Source organism: Felis catus, chromosome X (genome assembly GCF_018350175.1).
Source record: "Felis catus isolate Fca126 chromosome X, F.catus_Fca126_mat1.0, whole genome shotgun sequence".
Lineage (NCBI taxonomy): Eukaryota > Metazoa > Chordata > Mammalia > Carnivora > Felidae > Felis > Felis catus.
In genome coordinates this window covers 55,822,203-55,844,640 of record NC_058386.1, presented here as the reverse complement: position 1 = coordinate 55,844,640, position 22,438 = coordinate 55,822,203, and the positions used below count along the sequence as shown (strand labels likewise).

The following is a 22,438-nucleotide window of genomic DNA, read 5'->3' as shown; positions in this document are numbered from 1 at the left end:
ACCAGAGTAAGCCAAGAGTCAGAGACAGAGCCCAGATGGATGGTAATGGTCATCGAATTAATCTAATCCCTCCTCATTTTACAGATAGGGAAACTAAGACCCACAAATGAGAAGTCATTTGCCTAAGGTCATCCAATGTCATGTAGTAAGTCAGTGACAGAGCCAGGGTTAGAATCCAGGTGTCTTGACCTGTCCTCAGCAGCCTCCCAAGTCTCTAGGCTATAGTCTTAGATTGGAATCACAGAATTCCAGAACTAAAAGGAGATTTTAGATTTTCTAATTTTCTATTTTGCAATATGGGGAAATCAAGGCCCAGAGAGGGGAAGAGCCTTGCTCAAGGCCACTGAGTAGTCAGTGGCAGAGGTGGGACCAGGCCCCAGGGGTTTCCTGCTTCCCAGGCCAGGGCTCTGGCTGCTTAGCTGACCCTCCTGGCTCCAGACCTCTGGTGGAGAAAGCTCCAGAGGAAACTAACAAAGCCTGACCCCATGGAAAGATGAGGTCATCAGGCCAGCATTCCAGGGCTACATGTGGACCAAGAGTCCTCTCGGTTTTTGCAATCCCACATTGGCAGAGTCAGAAAGGCCTCTTGAGTTTAGAGATGGGAAAAACGAGGCTCAGGGGTGTAAGACCTCCTGTGGACACAGTTGGGGATCTTGACTTCTAAGATCATATAGGCCATGATTTTTCCACCACATTATTCTGTCTCTGCTGTCTAGTGAAGGAATTCTCACCATCACAAAGCAAGTAGTGGAGGCAGATAGATTTCCCTGAAGAAGGGCAATCACTAGGTCAAGTTATTAGTAAACTCAGTGTGGAGCGGTGTGCTGAGGGGGGTGGCTGTGGCCATGGTACTTATTTTCACACTCTAAACTCTAGACCAGGCTTGCCAAAACCCATCAGGCTCATAAAAGCCCCCTATACCTCACTCTCAGGTTGGGGCAAGGCACTGCTCTGTACATCCCAGACACCCAGGACACTGGATCTAGTTTTGCAAGTGGTCTATGTATATCCTGGGTTCCCCACGGTGCCACAAGACCCCAGACCCCACCCTTGCCATGACTCACCTGCTTGCATTGAAAATTAACTTCCAGTTTCATCGAGGCACAATTGTTCAAGGTCATCAGCTTTCTATAAGGAAATGAAGCAGTGTTCACCCAAGGGTCCCAACCCAAGTTTTCAGGGCATAACCTATTGAAACAGTCCCATGATGCCATCCACTACTTTACATGCTCAAGATATCAAAACCTCTCCCAAGATCCAGTGCTCATGAAGGTTTCAGTGCCAGACACAATGCTAGGAAAATTATGGCTTCTGTCCTCTGGAAGCTTACATATGTGGAATAAACCACTAGAGAGACAGCACAGGTTCAGGAACTTAGACAGAAGACACAGCAGGCACACAGAGAGTAGGGCAAGGAACTTCCAGGAAGATGGGGTGGGCAGTCAGAGAAGGCTTCCTGGTGGTCAGAAATGGGTTTCTGGAGGGAACAAAAAACAGGGACTCTTATCCTGGGCTTCCACAAGAGGCTGTGACAAGGTAGAGAGGGAAAGAGTAAACTGACCAGTACTGGTGTGACAGAGGAGACTGAGGCTGATAAGGTCGGTCAAAGCCATACTGCAAAGGTGCCTCATGCTAAAAAAGTTTCACTTTTCTCTGCAGGCAGTTACACACTCTAAGCAGAGGAGTTCCTGCTTAGAAACTGAATCTAGTGGCTGTAAGCTGGATCAAGGCACGGAGGGACATGGCAGGAAGGCCAGTGAGTTGGCTACTGTAATGGATCCAAAAAGCCATGGTTTGGCCTCAAACAAGGCCCAAACCAGTGTAAGCAGAGAAGGGGAAAATCAGAAGAATGTCTCAGGAATCTAACTGAAGGGAGAAAAGAGTCAACACCAGATTTTGACTTTCTAGCTAGAGTGCCTGGGTGGTGAGGTGTCACAGACACAGAAGACAGAGTGAGCAGTGTGACTGTACCAGATGAGCTTTGTTACAGGTTGGGCTCCTCCTCTGTTAGAGGGGACAGGGATTGTTTCTTTCCATGAAGAAGCTCCAAGCAAGGCCCTGACCTCCCAGGCCTGGCTCTTAGTGCTCCCTACCTGCACAGGGCCCCCAAAGAGTCCTCGTCCAGAAAACCGTGGTCCTTCTTCACAGAGCCAATATCCAGGGGAAACAGACCTTCTGTACGGCAGAGAAAAGCCAAGATGAGTTGAGAGTGGTATGGTCAGAAACTCAGTGCCAGTAGCCCTTGAGTTGCAAAGGGGGGGCAGGGAAGGGAGGAGGCAGGAAAGCAAAAGCTGAGCAAAAGGAGCAAGCCTGGAGTAAAGAAGGGGCCCAGGGAACTCAGGCTGACCATTGGGGACAAGTTCAGGGTTGAAGGAAAGGAGGGTTGAGCTGGATAAGAGGACCCAGCAATAATACAAGTCCATGGGAGATGGCAAGCCTGAGGCCTTGGGTGGCTGCCAGGAGCCAAGCTGGGCTCGCCCAGTCCTCTTTGAATCCCAGGTACTAAAACAAGGAAACTCCTCCCTGCCCCAAGATGAACTGGGGGGATCAGGAAGAGAGTGAGGACAGAAAGGACAGTGTGCAGCTAAACCCCACCTCATTTCCTCCTACTGCTCAAAGCAGGGGAGCCCACTCCTTGGGATTTAAGAAGGAGAGGAGAGAGAGGAAGGTGCAGTAAGAGGACAGAGCATCCAGGAAATCCCATACCTCTCTCTGTCTTACTGGTAAAGTAAGCCCATTTATTCATTTAACTAATATTAATCATGCATCTACTTGGTGACAGATGCTAGGGCTACAACAGCGAACGAGATAAAAATGATCCTTGCCTTCACGGAGTTTACACTTTAATGGGGACAACAGACAATAAGCAATGTGTGAAACAAGATAATACGGTTCTGAATGCCATGAAAGACATTAGACAGGGTGATGGGGTAAAGAGAGGCTGGAGGGGTGGAGGCTACTCATAGAGAGGTGGTCAACAGAGGCCTTTCTGAGGTGGTGACCTCTGAACTGAATCCTGAAGAACAAGAGGAGGCTGGCTATGCCAAGAGCCTGGGAAGAGGGCTCCAGGCAGGACCAACATTAAGGTGTTGAGTGAGGAAAAAACATGGTGAGCAAGTGAGCAAGAAAGGAGCCTGGAATGTAGTGAGCAAAGGGAAGAGGAGTAACAGCAGTTGAGTGATGTAGTCTTGTCAGTCATAATAAAACATGTAAGCTTGCCTCATTCTGAGTGTGCTGGGAAACCATCAGAGGAGTGACAGAGCACAGAAGTGACAAAGTGAGTCCCAAGGCTCACAAGGTCCTTCTGGCTGCTGTGCATTGCAGAGAAGAGAAAGGGGACGCCTGAGTGGCTCAGTAGGTTAAGCTGCCAACTCTTGGTTTCGGCTCAGGTCATGATTTCACAGTTCATGAGTTAAAGCCCCATGTTGGGCTCGGTGCTGACAGTGCAGAGCCTGCTTAGGATTCTCTCTCTTCCCCTCCCCTGCTCTTGCTCTCTCTGTCTCTAAACAAACAAACAAAATTTTTTCTCAAAAGGAATAGAGGAGGTAGCAAAGGAAGGAGGCTGGTGCACTTTGGCAGGTAAGCAGTGATGGCAGGTCACACAGGATGTGGCAGTAAAGATGGCAGGGACTAGACTGATCCGAGACATACCGTGGAGGGAGGAGGGACTTGCTGAAGGATTAGATATAGAAGATGAAAGAAAAGAGGAATCAAGGGTGATTCCTGGATGCAGGGCTTGAGTGGACAGCGGTGCTCTCAGGAGTTGGAATTTAGACCTGCTACATTTGAGATGTCTGTCAGACATCCAAGGAGATACTTAACTGCTGGCTGAAAAGATGAATCTTGAGCTTGGGAATGAGGTTTGACAGAAATATTTGAGAGTCACCAGAATATAGATGGTACTTGGAGAAAGATCTCCTGGGAAAGAAATGTTGAGAGGGAAGAGGGACCAAGACTGAGCTTTGGGACACTCCAACATTTAGATATCAGTTACAGAAAGCAGAGTCCTCTATAAGAAGACTAAGAGCAGCATCTAGAGAGACAGCAAAGACAGGTGAGTGTTCTAGAAGCCGAAGTGAGTGGCCAGCGGCACTGAATGCTATTGAGAGATTAAGTAAGGACTGGGAAGTGACTAGTGAACTTGATCACATGGAGGTCAATGGTGACCTAGACAAGGATTGTTTTATTGGCAAGGTGGGGTTGAAGGCAGAGTACAGTGGGGAATGTGAGAAGAAGAAGGAAAGCAGAAATAGAAAGTATAGACAACACTAAAGAAAAACAGAAAAATGAAGGAAACAGAGAAATGAGGCCATGGGGAAGTGGAGATGAGGTCAGGGACACCAGGATGCACCCTCCACATTGCATCTATGCCAGTGGCATCCTCAGAACTGGTACAGTGCAGGGGCCCTGGTCAAGACATGGGTGACACCAGAGCTTATGAGAGGCAATCAAAGTGACCCAGTAGACATGATGATGTAACTATAGGAGGAGGGCCAAGGTCCACAGCTACCTGTGTGGTTGGAGAAAGGATCTGATTGGCACCATTTTACAGATGAAAAACAGAGGGATATGGCAAGTTTTGGGGCAGAGGAGGGGGAGCAGCTGAGTATCCTTACCTTCAAAAAGCTGAGCATATTGAGGGAATCCTGTTGCTCGGAGCCACTTGCATGCTCTTTTGGCCTCAACTTCTAAAACGGAACAGAGGGAGAGAAATGGGTCTAGGTGGGTGTTGGCACTGAGCGATCCTGGGTGTATGCTGCCTCATTTCCAGCAGACAAGCACCTCTAGTTCCCATGATCTGGAAATGGCAAGAAAAGCATGGAGGGAGCTGGCTTATTTGTTTCATATCACAGCCAGCAAGAGTTTACCCTGTTCCCCATACCCTACCCTCTGTATGTCCTGCGAGGCCATTCTTGAGCCTCATTCCCCTGCTTGTCTCAATACCCCTCTCGCTCTCCTGCCCCTGCCCAAGAACAGAACCCACCAACAGGAGCAACTCTCAGGAAAGTCTGAAGTCAAGGAGTACTGCTGGGGGAGGAAGCCATAGCTGTGTCTTCACCTTCCCCTTCTTCAGGGAGACATCCCCTTCCATGACCCTGGGTAGACCATCCTAGTCCAGCTAGGGATACAAAATGTTCAACGATTATCATTCTTTTTCCCACCATCATACCTCACATTCCCTAGCACTTTGATAACGAAATCTCACTTAACACACACAATAAGCTGTGAAAGAGGTTTTACTATCTACATTTTATAGATCTCCAGACAGGCTCAGAAAGGAAGAAGTCATCCACAGTCTCACCGCTGACCAAGGTAGCAGTGCTGGGGCCAGAGTTAAAGCTCAGTCTCCCTCCCATTCAGGGCCCCTACCTTTCTGACATGGCAGCTTCCCCAGTGCTTACTCTTCCCCATCACTCATGGATTTACAGCCCTCCCTTCCCAGGGAACCTCCCAAGACTGCTCCAGCTCTCCCTTGTGGCTAGATCTATGTGGCATAATCCAGTGCTGACTGTCATGATGACACAGTGGTGCCTGTGGGAATCTTGGAGGGCATTGGCTGGGTTAGCCTCCCACCTCTGCTCTGGGAGTGCCCAGCACCTCTGCCAGCCTCAGTGAAGACATGCAGCTGGACTAAAGGAGGCCCTCCCGGCAAGGATAGGCTGAGTGCCAGCAGCAATGCCCTGGGACTACCCAGGCAGCCATCTGTTTCCTACCCCAAGCACTTCCAGGGAGCAGTGGGGCTGGGACTATAGGACAAGGCACTGTGGGGTTGGAGGGTGGGGTAGGCTGGTGGCTCAGCAGAGCTGCTCTGGCCACAGAGTCATACTCCCAACATCTCCTTGATTTCCTTAGCGCCTGTGACCAGGCAACTCCGAGGAGACTGGTGGGGTTTTTCCGAGACAGGAAGAGCTCTTTCTTTCCAGTGCTCTTCTACAGGAAAATCCAGGATGAGATCCTGGCAGCTGAGACTGAGAAGTTAAAAGACAAAACAACATTTCAGAGGATGCGGGTAGGTAGACAACAGAGGGAAGAATACAGGAAGATCGAAGTTGATGAGAAAAAACAATAGGCTTCTCAAGGGCCACAAACTGATGAGGATTTGAGGGGGGAGAAGAGAAGGTTCTGGAGCCCCTGGAGCTCCTGAAGGCTTTTGGGGCAAACAGGAGTGGGGCGGAGATGAACATCTGGGCATTTCCCAGAGTGAGTGCATCAGGTCAGTGCCACCCTAGCATCTGCCTCAGCACATAGCAGTAGCCAAGTTTGCTCATGTCCGTGATCCGTGAAGATTGGTATGAGATGGTGCACCTGTACACACACCCCCTATAGGCCCCCTTAGTCTGTGCAGCACTTGAATGGTGTGTGTATGTGCCCATGTTTCTTGTTACTGCAACTTTCTAACCTATGATAAAGATCTAGGAATCATCCGGACTTCAGAGAGGTCCTGGAAAGTGTTTGTTCCCACAGAGCTTAGCTAACAGTACCTCAGACCCTCTGACAGGGGGAAATGCAGGCCTAGCAGAGGATACAGGTCTCTAGGCAATTGGTGGTGTGGGGGAACTGTGGTAAGAGCTGTTGGAAGGGGCCTCACACCAGCCCAGGAAGCATCCGAGGTACCTGTTTTTGCTGCTAAAACAGCTTAGCCAGCTGCCACTACCACCTCCCTGTCTCCTGATCCTACCACACCCCCAGGAGAAGGCCCTTCTCCATCCTCAGAGCCCCTCCTAGCAGCCAGCTCTGCTTTCCCATGATTAGGATGAAGAGAAGGTACCAAAGAAAGGACCTGATAGTTCCCAGAAAGGCAGGAACAGGCACAGAAAGAAATAGTGACCCTTAAAGGGCCATGAGTCTGCTATGGCCACCCCAGGTAGGAAAGCTAATCCCCAGGGTTAGGCCTGCATGCCAAGAACACACCCTTGAAGTCCACTGCAGCCCTTAGCCATTTATGGCTACAGGCAGAACAAAGAGGAAAGGGAAGGAGAGAGGCACCTGCCTGCCCATTAGTCCTGAGGTCCTTCTTAAGCCTGAAGAAGTTGAGAGAGTGTAGTAAGAAAGTCCCGCATCTTACACATCTGCACTATCTACCAGAGCCACAGAGGCAGAGCCCACAGGAGAGTGGTGAGCCACCTGCTCCTCTAACGCTAGGCATTGGCCCTAGCCAGGGTTGGTGGGAAGGAAACCAGTGCACCTGAGTGGGCACCAAGTTCTTTTGCTTTTACCTAGAGCCCTCTATCCCGCTACTACTTTAACTGTGATCTCTGGACCAGCAGCAACAGCATCACCAGGGAGCTTGTTAGAAACGCAGAATTCCAGACCTACTGAATCAGAATCTATATTTAACTACATCCTGAGCTTATTTGTATGCACATTAAAGTTTGAGAAGCACTGGCCTATATCCCTAGCTGAAGGATTTTCACCCTGGGATGCACGTTAAAATCAGCTAGGAAGCTTAAAAAAGACCAATTCCCTGGGATCCCATCCTCAGAGGCTGATTTAATTGGTCTCTGGTGGGGCTTTCCACATCAGCACTTTTAAAAAGCTATAGTATGGGGCATATTGAGTCCCGAGGAACTTTCCCAATTCCCACAGAGTTACATGTCACAGCTGAGACTATGATCCTAATCTTTTATTTTTTTTAAGTTTTTGTTTTAATTCCAGTTACTTAACATACAGTGTTATTTTAGTTTCAGGTGTACAATATGATGAGTCAACAATTCCATACATCACCTGGTGCTCATCACAAGTACACTCCTTAATCCCCACCCCTTATTTCACCCATCCCCTGACCAACTCCCCTCTGGTAACCATCAGTTTGTTCTCTGTATTTTAAGAGTCTATTTCTTGTGTGCATGCTCTCTTGCACTTCTCCCTTTGCTTCTTTGTTGTTTCCTAACTTCCACATATGAGTGAAATCATATGGTATTTGTCGTTATCTGACTTATTTTGTTTAGCATAATGCTCTCCAGCTCCATCCATGTCATTGCAAATGGTAAGATTTCATTCTTTTTGATCACTAATATTCCATTGTGTGTGTGTGTGTGTACACTATACACACACACACACACACACACACACACACCACATCTTTACCCATTCATCAATTGATGGACATGGGCTACTTCCATAACTTGGCTATTATAAACAATGCTGCCATAAACAGAGGGGTGCACATATTCCTTTGAATTAGTGTTTTTGTATTCTTTGGGTAAGTAGTAGTGCATTTGCTGGATCATGGGGTAGTTCTATTTTTAACTTTTTGAGGAAACTTCATACTGTTTTCCAGAGTGGCTGCACCAGTGGCTGCATTCCAACACTGCACGAGGGTCCTTCTTTCTCCACATCCTCACCAACACCTGTTGTTTCTGATATTGTTGATTTTAGCCATTCTGACCGGTGTGAGGTGATATCTCATTATAGTTTTGATTTGTATTTCCCTGATAGTAAGTGATGATGAGCATATTTTCATGCATCTGTTGGCCATCTGTATGTCTTCTTTGGAGAAATGTCTTTTCATGTGAGACCCTGACCTTTTAATTTCCTTTACAGCTCTCTCTTTCCCATTTCATTATGCCACTTGCCCTCAGAGGCCAGGTAAACAAAGGGCTTAGACTCAAAGGAACAAACTCCAGGTCCCCAAACTTTTTTTTGACCTCCTGATGTAGTGGAGTAACAAGCTTGAGTTGAAATCCTAGTGCTGTCAGTCACTAGCTCTCGGACCTTGGCAAGTTGTTTAACCTCTGTAAGACTCAGTTTCCCCCACTGTAAAATGGATGGAATTGTGTCTACCTGTAATAGCTACTGAGAGCATTAAATAAAATACTGGAGAGTGGAAAAATACCCTGACACATAGTACAAGTACTCCCAACTAACTGAAGGGTCCCAAGAAAGAACGACAAACAGGAGAAAGAGGCCCAGCTAGCATTCCCTTCTGGGTCTAGAAAGTGGCTGCATCCCAGCGAAGGCAGTCCTGAGAGGAAAATACATTATAATCCAGGCCTATCTCAAGAAACAAGAAAAATCCCAAATATAAAATCTAACAGCACACCTAAAGGAAATAGAAGCAGAACAGCAAAGACACCACAAACCCAGCAGAAGAGAAATAATACAGATCAGAGCAGAAATAAAAAATATAGAATCTAAAAAAACTGTAGAGCAGATCAATGAAACCAAGAGTTGGTTTTTTGAAAAAATATACAAAATTGATAAACCTCTAGCCAGGCTTCTCAAGAAGAAAAGAGAGATGGCCCAAATACATAAGATCATGAATGAAAATGGAATTATTACAACCAATCCCTCAGAAATACAAGCAATTATCAGGGAATACTATGAAAAATTATATGCCAACAATCTGGACAACCTGGAAGAAATGGACAAATTCCTAAACACCCACACACTCCCAAAACTCAAACAGGAAGAAATAGAAAGCTTGAACAGACCCATAACCAGCAAAGAAATTGAATCAGTTATCAAAAATCTCCCAACAAATAAGAGTCCAGGACCAGATGGCTTCCCAGGGAAATTCTACCAGACATTTAAAGCAGAAATAATACCTATCTTTCTCAAGCTATTCCAAAAAATAGAAAGGGAGGGAAAACTTCCAGACTCATTCTATGAAGCCAGCATTACTTTGATTCCTAAACCAGACAGAGACCCAGTAAAAAAAGAGAACTACCGGCCAATATCCCTGATTAATATGGATGCAAAAATTCTCAATAAGATACTAGCAAATTGAATTCAACAGCATATAAAAAGAATTATTCGGGGCGCCTGGGTGGCGCAGTCGGTTAAGCGTCCGACTTCAGCCAGGTCACGATCTCGCTGTCCGTGAGTTCGAGCCCCGCGTCAGGCTCTGGGCTGATGGCTCAGAGCCTGGAGCCTGTTTCCGATTCTGTGTCTCCCTCTCTCTCTGCCCCACCCCCGTTCATGCTCTGTCTCTCTCTGTCCCAAAAATAAATAAACGTTGAAAAAAAAAAAAAGAAAAAGAAAAAAAAAAGAATTATTCACCTTGATCAAGTGGGATTCATTCGTGGGCTGCAGGGTTGGTTCGACATTCACAAATCAATCAATGTGATACATCACATTAATAAAAGAAAAGAAAAGAACCATATGATCCTGTCAATCGATGCAGAAAAAGCATTTGACAAAATCAGCATCCTTTCTTAACAAAAACCCTCAAGAAAGTTGGGATAGAAGGAACTTACTTAAACATCATAAAAGCCATTTATGAAAAGCCCACAGCTAATATCATCCTCAATGGGGAAAAACTGAGAGCTTTTTCCCTGAGATCAGGAACACGACAGGGATGTCCATTCTCATCGCTGTTGTTTAACATAGTGTTGGAAGTTCTAGCATCAGCAATCACACAACAAAAGGAAATCAAAGGCATCAAAATTGGCAAAGATGATTTCAAGCTTTCACTCTTTGCAGATGACATGATATTATACATGGAAAATCCAATTGACTCCACCAAAAGTCTGCTAGAACTGATACATGAATTTCGCAAAGTCACAGGATACAAAATCAATGTACAGAAATCAGTTGCCTTCTTATACACTAATAATGAAGCAACAGAAAGACAAAGAAACTGATCCCATTCACAATTGCACCAAGAATCATAAAATACCTACGATAAACCTAACCAAAGATGTAAAAGATCTGTATACTGAAAACTATAGAAAGCTTATGAAGGAAATTGAAGAAGATATAAAGAAATGGAAAAACATTCCATGCTCATGGATTGGAAGAATAAATATTGTTAAAATGTCAATACTACCCAAAGTTATCTACACATTCAATGCAATCCCAATCAAGATTGCAATAGCATTCTTCTCAAAGCTAGAACAAGCAATCCTAAAATTTGTATGGAACCACAAAAGGCCCCGAATAGCCAAAGTAATTTTGAAGAAGACCAAAGCAGGAGGCATCACAATCCTAGACTTTAGCCTCTACTACAAAGCTGTAATCATCAAGACAGCATGGAATTGGCACAAAAACAGACACATAGACCAATGGAATAGAATAGAAACCCCAGAACTAGACTTACAAAAGTATGGCCAACTAATCTTTGACAAAGCAGGAAAGAATATCCAATGGAGAAAAGACAGTCTCTTTAACAAATGGTGCTGGGAGAACTGGACAGCAACATGCAGAAGGATGAAACTAGACCACTTTCTTACACCATTCACAAAAACAAACTCAAAATGGATAAAGAAACTGAATGTGAGACAGGAAACCATCAAAACCCTAGGGGAGAAAGCAGGGAAAAACCTCTCTTACCTCAGCCATAGCAATTTCTTACTTGACACATCCCCAAAGGCAAGGGAATTAAAAGCAAAAATGAACTATTAGGACCTCATGAAGATAAAAAGCTTCTGCATTACAAAGGAAACCATCAACAAAACTAAATGGCAACCAATGGAATGGGTAAAGATATTTGCAAATGACATATTGGACAAAGGGCTAGTATCCAAAATCTATAAAGAGCTCACCAAACTCCACACCCGGAAAACAAATAATCCGGTGAAGAAATGGGCAGAAAACATGAATAGACACTTCTCTAAAGAAGACATCCACATGGCCAACAGACACATGAAAAGATGCTCAACGTCGCTCCTCATCAGGGAAATACAAATCAAAACCACACTCAGATATCACCTCACGCCAGAGTGGCTAAAATGAATAAATCAGGAGACTATAGATGCTGGAGAGGATGTGGATAAACAGGAACCCTCTTGCACTGTTGGTGGGAATGCAAACTGGTGCAGCCACTCTGGAAAACAGTGTGGAAGTTCCTCAAAAAATTAAAAATAGATCTACCCTATGACCCAGCAATAGCACTGCTAGGAATTTACCCAAGGGATACAGGAGTACTGATGCATAGGGACACTTGTACCCCAATGTTTATAGCAGCACTCTCAGCAATAGCCAAGTTATGGAAAGAGCCTAAATGTCCATCAACTGATGAATGGATAAAGAAATTGTGGTTTATATACGCAATGGAATACTACATGGCAATGAGAAAGAATGAAATCTGGCCTTTTGTAGCAACATGGATGGAACTGGAGAGTGTGATGCTAAATGAAAGAAGTCATACAGAGAAAGACAGATACCATATGTTTTCACTCTTATGTGGATCCTGAGAAACTTAACAGAAGTCCAGGGGGGAGGGGAAGGAAAGAAAAAAAAAAGGTTAGAGAGGGAGAGAGCCAAAGCATAAGAGACTCTTAAAAACTGAGAACAAACTGAGGGTAGATGGGGAGGTGGGAGGGAGGGGAGGGCGGGTGATGGGTACTGAGGAGGGCACCTTTTGGGGATGAGCACTGAGTGTTGTATGGAAACCAATTTAACAATAAATTTGATATTAAAAAAATAAAAACAAAACAAAACAAAACAAAAAGAAAGTGGCTGCATCCACATCACTGTCAAAATTGCAGCCAAATGGCTCCAGGAAGTGATGTTAGTTAGGAGGCAGAAGTTTCAAAGAGGCCACAATAGCTCCAAAAGACAAAGGATCCAAGTAGTTTGAAGCAGGGTTATGGGATGAATCCCCAGAAAGTACTCCATGGCAGGAATCTGGAGAATGTAATGGGTTATTACCCAACAGGATGTCAGGGACACTGGCTCCTAACAATATACCACCTCATGGAGGGCTGGGAGGCCCTGAGGCTCCCTCCCAAATGGAGCAAAGATATATGTCTTGGTGATTAAGGGCTGAGCTAAAGTGCTTTGCTTTCATCCCTCCCACACATCCCAGCCTGTCGAGGCTGGGGCCAGGAGTGACCACTCACCCCCAGTAGAGTCCACTCACCTGAGGTTGGGGCCCAGGTGTCCTGGACTGAGGACTGCCTTACATGCCTCGTGGGGAGAGTAACACCAGGCAGGCTGAGGCGAGTGATGTGGGAATGTCTGTGACCCCTAGTCCTGTTTCTATGTCCAGATGTGCAGATTTCAGCAGTTTCACTATATTCTGCAGGCCACGCTCTGGTCAAGGTTAGGTTGATATGCTGGGACAGGTCAGGGATGTCACTCATCTGGCACAAGCTCGATTTCACTGAGATTAAAAAAAAATTTTTTTTAATGTTTCTTTATTTTTGAGAGACAGAGACAGAGACAGAGCATGATCAGGGGAGGGGCAGAGAGAGAAGGAGACACAAAATCCGAAGCAGCCTGAGATGTCAGCACAGAGCCCGATCTAGGGCTCAAGCTCAGGAACTATGAGATAATGACCTGAGCCGAAATTGGACGCTTAACCAACTGAGCCACCCAGGCGCCCCAGGTTTCCACTGAGATTTAAGCCCAGACTCTTTCTCTGGGGAGGGTCCCAGCTGATCTGAGCCATAAAAGTTTGGGAAAAGGGCATACTCGAAAGCTCCAACATCAAATCGGGCCTCAAGGCCATACCCACGAGTCTCCTGGAGGGAGTGTCAAAGAAACATTGCTGAGCAGCAATGGATGATTTCAGAGGCCAATGACAGGATGTGCACCTACTAATATAGGCCATGCACCAGGGATCCTCTTAGCACAGCGTTTTTTGTTTTTTGTTTTTTTTTCTATTCAGAGAAGGATGGAATGAGGAGAAAAGCAGGGCTTTTCTTCTTGAGAAATGCTATATGAACAAGAGTAGAGTTTATGTGCTCAGGAAAGGGGCAGCAACATCCCCACTGAGGAAATGCAATAATGTTCAAAGATGATAACTGAGTTGAAGAAAGAGCTTTTTACAATCAAGCTGGCTCCCCTACCTGCTGCCTAAGTCATTTTAGGCAACTTGCTTCATTCCGTAAGCTTTGGATTTTGATCTATACAGCAAGGACTAACAACTTTCTTGCTTACTTCCACAGCTATTGTGTGGATTTGGTCAGCTTTTTCCTGGTTTTGAAAGTGACTATATGAAAGCTATCATTAGTGCTACTTTTGTTAAGGCTACTTGAACTTGGCCTCTCTCTCCTGAAACTAATATTACACTATATGTTAACTAACTGGAATTTAAATAAAAACTTAAAATAAGACTACTTGAACTTGGTATTCACAAATTCAGTCTCTAAGGCTCAGTTAAGATTGTGTCCTAGTTTTAAAACAGTAAGAATGAGCTAGGAGAAAAAGAAAAGGCAACTGGCAACTAAGCTGAGGGAGGTCAGGCTGCACCCAGCCGATATCACCAACCTGACCCTCTTCATGCCACACTTGGGGGACTTTCGCATTGTGGTCACTCTGGGCCGTGAGAGAGCCACTTGAACCCCACTTCTGCCTGTGCTTCCCCAACCCAAAAGCCAGCTCAGACATAGGTACCAGGTAAGACTCAGGGCCCAGGATAAGCAATGGGTGGATGTCACAGAGGCCCCACATCAAAGGATCCTTGTCCTGCTGAAGCAGTACTCTCTCAACTCGGACTGCACATTATAATCTGGGATCTTTTAAAAATTCCAGTGCCTGGGCCCCCATCATGACCAAATTAAATTAGAATCTCTGGGAACAGGGGTGGTTAGTTTTCATTTGTTTTTGAGAGCTTTCCAGATGATTCTAAAGTGTAGGCAATATAAAGTGTAGGCCTTAAACAAACATGGCCAGCTAAAAAGCCACAGCATAGGTCTCTGGAAAGATTCTAGCCAGAGGCCAGACTCAGGCCCATTCTAATCACTGGTCCATGTTCTCTCAGCCAGAGTGAAGGAGCAAGAAAGCAATGAGCTTATAGTAAGACAGGGGAGGGCATACCTATGGGTATATGTGAAGGTAATTTATTCAAACAGAGGACCAGCAATTGTGTTGATTTCCTTTACCTTACTTTGTTTCCGATTTGGAAAGGCATCTCCTTCACGGCCCTCACCGTAGGAGGAGTGTCTCCAAAATAAGGTCTGGCATCATCATGGTCTTTCTCACCTTTAGTGAGCACAGGAGGAAAAGCCACCATTGTGAAGGAGTGGAGAAAGATCTGGGATGCCACTGTGTGATGACCCAAGTGTCTAAGGTGGACTTTGTGAGATCAAGCTGGTATTCAAGGTAGGCAGAGGGGCCCCCTACCACTCCAGGCCCTGCTGCTAGGTCCTGGCAAAAGGCTTCTCAGATTGTTTCTCTTGGTTGATGCAAGGCCCTTTTTCTTTGCCCATCTCCATTACTAGAGAGGGATCCTGCTTAAGGAAGAGATGTTGGCTTTGTGGCAGATGGCTTGGATCTCACTTGGCCCCAGGCAGCTATTACCAGCTCCTTTCACCCTCTCATAAGGATACATCTAAGGAGCCCAGGCCACAAGAAGTATGCCCTCTCAGTCTTGATCCTTGGGTCCCTCAGAAGTGGATCTTCATTCAAATTTTCACAAATGCTGCAACAGGTGACTGTCTGGCTATGCCCCCTCTCTCCCTGAGGGACAGTGGGAAGGGAGCCTTCACAAGGGCTCATAATAACAGCTATCATGAATTTGAAGACTGCCAGGATTTCCCCCTTCCTGACCTTGGAAGGGAGATTCAGGGGAGTCTGCAATACCCTGTCCACTAGGAGACTGGGTACACTCGTTGTCTCCCTGCTACTACTGCTCTTAGCTGTAATTACAATTCTTACTAGATTCTTACAGGGGAGGGACACAAATGGAGGAAAAGAGACAAGACCAAAATAGCTCTCACCCCACATTCTAAACCTCACAGGAGGGGTGCCATCGTAAGGGCTGTTGGATTTCAAGCAACTAGCTTGGCTGTGCTAGTCACTGGCTGGCCTCTGGCTTGTTAGGTCACAGGCAGAACTCGGGGCCCCTACTACACCTGTTTGGATGCCAGCCTCAATCTCAGCCAGAGCTACAGCTGGATGCCAAGCTACTGCGCCCACACATGCAACACTTTTGGAGTCTCTCTGTCAGAACTGAGGCACCACCAAGGCACACAGCCCAGGAAGGGACAATACCATGGGACTGGGTGGCAACATTAGTGAAGCCACTGAATCTTGCTGGCTAGTGGCAAGCTCACATGTATGGCTCTCCATTCTAATACCCCTTTCTCCTTAACACTCCGTGTCCACACCAAAGCCATTAGGCCTCAGGGATTCTCAACCAGAGACAATGTTATGCCCCAGGGGACCTATGGAAATATCTAGAAACATTTTTGGCCATCACAACTGGGGAGGGATGTTATTAGCATCTACTGAGTAGAGGCCAGGGATGCCGCTAAACATGCTACACCACACAGGACAGTCCCCACAACAAAAGAACGGTTGACCCCAGACCTGAAATGTGAAACTATGAGGGTCAGCTCCACCTTACCTGGGATCCTCTAGCACTTCCAGGTATTCCCATCCTTCCTTGGGGATATTCTGAGGGATGAGGCAAATAATGGATACATGATTCAGTGGCGTCCCTGGTCTGTGGACCCTGTTAATCCTTCGTAGGCAGAGTTGGGTCAGCCACAGACAGGTGGCAGTTCTAGTTTGGAGTTTTTATAAATATGGAAGTCATGCATGAAACCCCCAACCATACACCTCTTCCCATAGAAGCTGTAGCCAGAGATCTGGTATGCAGCTTTAAGCAAGGGAGGCTCACGAGGGCCTTGTGGCTAAATCAGACCTCTGGCCTGCTGGGGCTGCTTGAAAATTTGGGTCCAGTCTGTGGTCTCCTGAACTGGCACTTGATACAGCAGGGTTAAAGCAGGCAGCTGACATTCTTGCTTAGCCCATGGCTTCTCTGTGACAGTGAAGGTCAAAGCTGTCACCTGCTTTGTTGCAGTCACTCCATTAGCTTTCTTGCCTCCAGGGGATCCTGCCCCCAACCCAGTCCCCAAGTGCTCTGACAAGGTCATGGTGACAAGGAAAGACATGTGTTTTAATAAGTCATATACTACTCCATCACCTCCAGTTCCCAGCCTGGAGGCAAGAGCTGCCAGCCTAACTGGTCTGGGGCAGATGTTAGACCAGTGGAAACTGCTCTCCATTATGGTATGGGTGGAAAGATTATTGGATTTAAGGCCAGGAGAACTACATTCTAGCCCCAACTGTACTAGGAACTTGTTGGGTGACCTTGGGCAAGCCACCAACACTCTCTGGGCTACAGTTTCCCCATCTTCTAATAGCCACTCACCAAATCTAGACCCAGAGCAAGGGTGTGTGTGATTAGCAGTGGCTGGTTCAGTATAGGGAACTTTCCTCCTCCTGCACATTCTCTTCTGGGAGACTCCAGTGAGGGTCTTCGGTGAAGACCAAGACCAAACTCATCTTCCCCTCCCAACCTGGCTTTCTCTACAGATTTTCTACCTCCAAAGGCACCAAACACCCAGGTTTGAAACACTAGTCATCCTATTCTGTCCTTTCTTGGCTCATGTATTTAGTCACCAAGTTCTATCAACTTTTCCATCAGGTGGTCACGGTTTCCCACGCCCAACCGTGCTCTAGGTTCTCATGTCTAGATTACTTAAGCCCTCCAAGTTCCCAGGCTCTAGTCTCTCCTTTCAACAGGTTGTCCTGCCAGCTTCTTCTTACAAGAGCCAAGCTTTGACCTGGCCACTCTCCTACTCTGCAACCTAGCAGGCTTCCCACTGCCCACAGCCCAGGGTAGACACCAGACTGTCTTCCACCTAGCACTTGAGGCCTTCTACACTCTAGACCCAGCCTGACTTGAAGCTGAAAATTCCTATTATGCATCAGGATGGATGCACCCTATGAAATCTTCCTTCCCTGACCTCTCACTAACCCCCTACCACCCAATGGCTCATTTAAATTAAATGACCTTCTACACATTTCCATTACCTTCTCAGCAGTACATGAGACTATCTCCCCCATTCAACTGGAGTTCAACTGGGTCTTATTGGTCTCAGTATCTCCACTGCAGTGTAATCAGAGCTACAGAATGTTCAGGCAACACCCAGACAGGAAGTCCTGCTTTCCAACTAAACAGTGTGCGAACCTATGACTCCACCCATTCCTCTGGCATCACTATAGCAGAGACACAGAACTGAGGACACACCTGCAACTCGGCCAACTAGATGACTAGCAGAACACCTTGCTCCAGTGCAGAAGCCACAGGAATAGGAACCAAGGCCCAGAGGTATAAAAATGGAAAATAACCTCTATGTGAGGGTGAAGGCATTCTGACCTCAAGGAATACTCAGCTCTTCCATCCCAAGCTCCTATGAAGGCATCCAAGCCCACTTAAGAAGGGACATGCGCCATCTCCTGCTTCCTCTCTTGGCCTGCAAAGTCTTGGCATGCACCCATTTTGACCTTGTGCCACCACTTCTACATCCCAACCCCACCCCCCTTGCCTACTTCCTTTTCCTTTTGCTGGGGCCAAATATAAACTCCTGGGCAGGAAAAGCCTTGAAGGAGCCTGGCCCCACCCTAAGATTCAGAGAAAATTGTCTCTTATAGGAAGAAAAAATGGGCCTAAGAGAAGTAGCCTCTTCAAGAGGGGTTTGTTCTCCCTCTGGAAGCCAGGGGACACAGGCCTTCCTGGAGACCTGAAGCCAAAGGGAGGGCTGTGATTCTGAACATAAAGGAGAAGGCAGGGGCCTTGGCTTTGTGGGCAGGGGGTGACAACATGCATATTTAGGTCATATGGGGTGAAGGGAAGGAGAATCCACAATGGTGGCCTAACAGCTGTGTAAAGTCTAGAAACATAGAGGTTTTGGGTTACAGAGGGAAGACTAACAGGCTAGCAATCTGAGAATGTGGATTTTAGTCTTGACTCTGCTACTTCTTAATTGTGGTTGTGTTCATTATTGATAACAATATTTACAATAATGAATGTAATTATTAATAATAATTAATATGAAACACTAATATTTACTGAGCACCTACTATGTGCCAGGTCCTGAGCTAAGGACTTTACACAGATCACATTGGGCAAGACTTAACTTCCTTGTGCTTCAGTGTTCTCATCTGTAAAATAGGGATATGATTATAGCACTGACAACATGAGGTTTCTGCAAGTATAAAATGAGATAATAATAACAACAGCCAAAGGGTACAGAGTCATCGTTATGTTCCAGGCCTAGGTACTTTTTATATGGTTTATATCAATGAATCTTCACAACACCCCTGTGGGGTAAGTGCTATATTTCTATTTGACAGATTGAGAAAACTGAGGCCCAGAGATAGCTAGTGACTTGCCCAAAGTCAGCAGCTAGGAAGTGGTGTGTCAAGATGCAAATCCAGGCAGTCTAGTTACAGAGTCCTCCAAGTCCACCAAGTGGACTTGTTTATTCTTCATTAAACAGGAGAAATCATGTTGGCCATAGATACATAAAACATATACTAGGATTTTTGTAGTATGAACCCTTGGCCTGAAGTAACTTCACATCAGCAGAGAAGACATTTGACCATCCCACATCTCATTTGGTCCCTATGACAGCCCTGTCCAAAGCAGGCCTACTGCACAAATGGGGGATCTGAGGCTACAATAGGTCAACTGGCTTCTATTGTACTACAGATGGGGGCCAGGAGCCTGCCTAGATGACCATAGCCATCCTATTAATTTGTTCCCATGTCGGTCTCCCTAGGCTCTCCCCTCCAAATTCACTCCTACTTGGCTGTGCACTTATTCAATCAGTATTACCTGAATAGTTAGTTGGTGCTAACCACTATGCTAGGCACCAAGGTCTAAAACCGAACAAAAGCCAAACTCTCCTGGAGTACCTGGCCAGAGCTGCTACCAGGCCCATACTTCCCAAGGAGGCAGAAACTAAGATGGGCTGTCCTTTGAAGCATTCCCTGGAGCTGGTTGGGTGGTAAGATAGCATAGAATAAGCTCAAAAGCAATGGAGCTGACAGCAACAGTTACAGCCTGGGGGATGGAAGTCTGTAGCACCCAAGGGCCCTGAGGTGGGAACACTGTGGGGGGCGGCTAGAACTTCTGGACAAAAGCTTACCTCTTCGCATTCCCAATACCAGCATGGGCCACACCAGCTGGAGGGGGTCAAAAAGTTAATCCAGCCAGGCTCCTGCTTGCCCCTAACTACCCACACCTTCTAAAAATATTTTTTCTAATGTTTATTTTTGAGAGAGAGAGGTAGAGCATGAACAGGGGAGGGGCACAGAGAGAGGGAGACACAGAATCAGAAGCAGGCCCCAGGCTCCCAACTGCCAGCACAGAGCCTGATGCATGGCTGAAACCCATGAACCATGAGATCATGACCTGAGCCAGAGTCAGACACCCAACCAACTGAGCCACCCAGGTGCCCCAACCACCCACACCTTCTAAATAATGAAATCTGGTTGTCAAGAGGGCTCATTATAATGTCTCTTTTGTCCTGGGGTGCCTGGGTGGCTCAGTCGGTTGAGCATCTGACTTCAGCTCAGGTCATGATCTCGCGGTCTGTAAGTTCATGCCCTACGTCGGGCACTGAGCTGACAGCTCAGAGCCTGGAGCCTGCTTCGGATTGTGTCTCCCTCTCTCTCTGCTTTTCCCTTGCTCACACTCTATCTCTCTCCCTCTCTCAAAAATAAATAAACATTAAAAAAATTTAATGTTTCCCCAGTGCTGGAAGGTGCTAATCAGGCAGACCTACTGCTCTCAGAACCACCTCCCCAACCTTCTCCTGCACACCCTCCCCCAACTGTGCAGCTCTGCTATAGAGCATCAATACCTAGCCCTTTGATTTTCTCTCCTCTCCATCTGTCCACCTTGGTGGGGAGGGGGCAGGCAAGGACCTAGGGACTGTCTGCCCAGGAGTGACTGATCACTGGTGGGTACAATAAGCTGTCAGGGGCAGAAGGAAGGCCCAAGTCTCAGCTCTCACCTCCTGGCCAGGCACCTGGGAAACGGAGAAGAAGCATGGCACTGTTGCTAAGGGTGTGAGTGGTAGAGTCAGCCTGCTTGGATCCTGATCTCAGCTCCATCATTCCCTAGCTACGGGACCTTGAGTAACTTCTTCATTTAACCTCTTCTTGCCTCTGTTTCTTCATACGTAAAGTGGGGATGATGATAGCAGCACCTACCTTACAGAATTATCCTGAGAGCTAAATAAGGTCAAATGTGCCAAGACCTCAGAAGAATTTACTATTATTATTGGTGGTATCAGGGTTACTAAAACCTGTTGCAGTGCCACAAATGCCACTAAAGGAGGCCAGAGGGAGGGATCCCTAAGCGTGCGCTCTACCACTGAGCTACACCCCCTTCTAAGGGTGGGATCCCTATAGGTGGGTATGGCCAAGGAATGCTTTTCTGGGGAAGGTGGAATCTGAAGTGACAGAAAAATCCAGACGTAATGCCTAGGGGGCAGCATGTTTGAGCACCGCACTTCCCCAGGTCATTGAAAAACAGCAAAGTTGGGGCGCCTGGGTGGCTTAGTCGGTTAAGCGTCTGACTTCGGCTCAGGTCATGATCTTACTGTCTGTGAGTTCGAGCCCCGCGTCGGGCTCTGTGCTGACCGCTCAGACCCTGCAGCCTGTTTCAGATTCTGTGTCTCCCTCTCTCTCTGCCCCTCCCCTGTTCATGCTCTGTCTCTCCCTGTCTCAAAAATAAATAAACGATAAAAAAAAAAACAGCAAAGTGACAAGGTGGCAGAAAGCACTACTAAACACTAATAGTGAGATTTCTTTTTGTATTATGGGATTTAATACTCAGCAACCCCATGAGGTAGGTACATATCTCCATTTCATAGCTGACAAAATGGAGGCTCACAGAGGTTAAGTAATTTGCCCAAAGTCACCCAGTGCTGTTTATACCAGAGCCCCTGCTCCCCACCATGACACTTTCCTGCCTCAAGCTCCATGTATACAAATCAGCATGAGTTTTGCTTCATCTCCAGTCTGGCCCCTTTCCCACAAGCCCCTCTACAAATGTTGTTCCGATTTAGAAAGCCCTGCTCAGGTAGGGGCTGCTCAGGCCAGATGTCTGGGGCCAAGCTCTTCCCAAGCTCCATGCTCCTAGCCCCAGCCTGACTTGACCTCAGCCTGGAGCAGAAAAGCTGGCTGCAAGTGCATGTCTCACACCTCAGACAGGCCAGCCTTTGGCCAGCCCAGATAAAGGACAGGAAATCCTTGGCCACCTCCCCTGGAGATTGTTCTCTCTACCATGGGAACAGAGTTGCAGCCTGGGCAGAGGTTCCTCTGTGGTGAGGAAGCTGTTGAGTCAGCCCCAGATGCCTTGGCTGCCGGGTGTGGTTTAGGGGAAACAGGGACGGCTGAATATGAGGAGACCTGGGTTCTAAATCCTCCCTCCTTGGAGACCATGCCCTTCCCCTTTCTGGGCCACAGGCACATATCAACAAGGATCACACTGCTTATCTTACTGGGCTGCTCTAAGAACAGAATGGAATCACAGAAGTGAAAGTGCCTTGGAAATGGAAAGAAATGGGAAGACTTGTTGTTGTCATAATCATCAATTGCAGAAGAGGAATGGCTGAGTTGGTATTTCTCCTTGTCCGATTCACCCTTCTAGGCCCTACTGTGGGCATGGCTCATACTCATTTCCGGGTTCAGTGCTCCTTAAAATATCCCCTTCCCCCCACCTCCACCAGCTCAAGGGAAGAAA

At 46.8% G+C, this 22,438-nt stretch overlaps 1 protein-coding gene across 6 annotated transcripts in view; it reads right to left on the bottom strand.

Moving 5' to 3' along the window:
• Positions 1–22,438, bottom strand: part of STARD8 (StAR related lipid transfer domain containing 8) — an 84,757-nt gene that overhangs the window by 8,792 nt on the left and 53,527 nt on the right. For 2 of the 6 annotated variants that reach the window (XM_006943786.4, XM_006943788.3), the window contains 4 exons: positions 12,806–13,048; positions 4,617–4,688; positions 2,094–2,175; positions 1,065–1,128 (listed from right to left, as the gene is read on the bottom strand). In XM_006943786.4, coding sequence (XP_006943848.1) covers positions 1,065–1,128; positions 2,094–2,175; positions 4,617–4,688; positions 12,806–13,048 — 461 coding nt within the window. Of the gene's footprint in view, positions 1–1,064; positions 1,129–2,093; positions 2,176–4,616; positions 4,689–4,984; positions 5,120–12,805; positions 13,049–22,438 lie in introns of those variants that run through there. The other 4 variants (XM_045050782.1, XM_045050783.1, XM_004000578.4 and 1 more) reach the window with 4 other exon arrangements.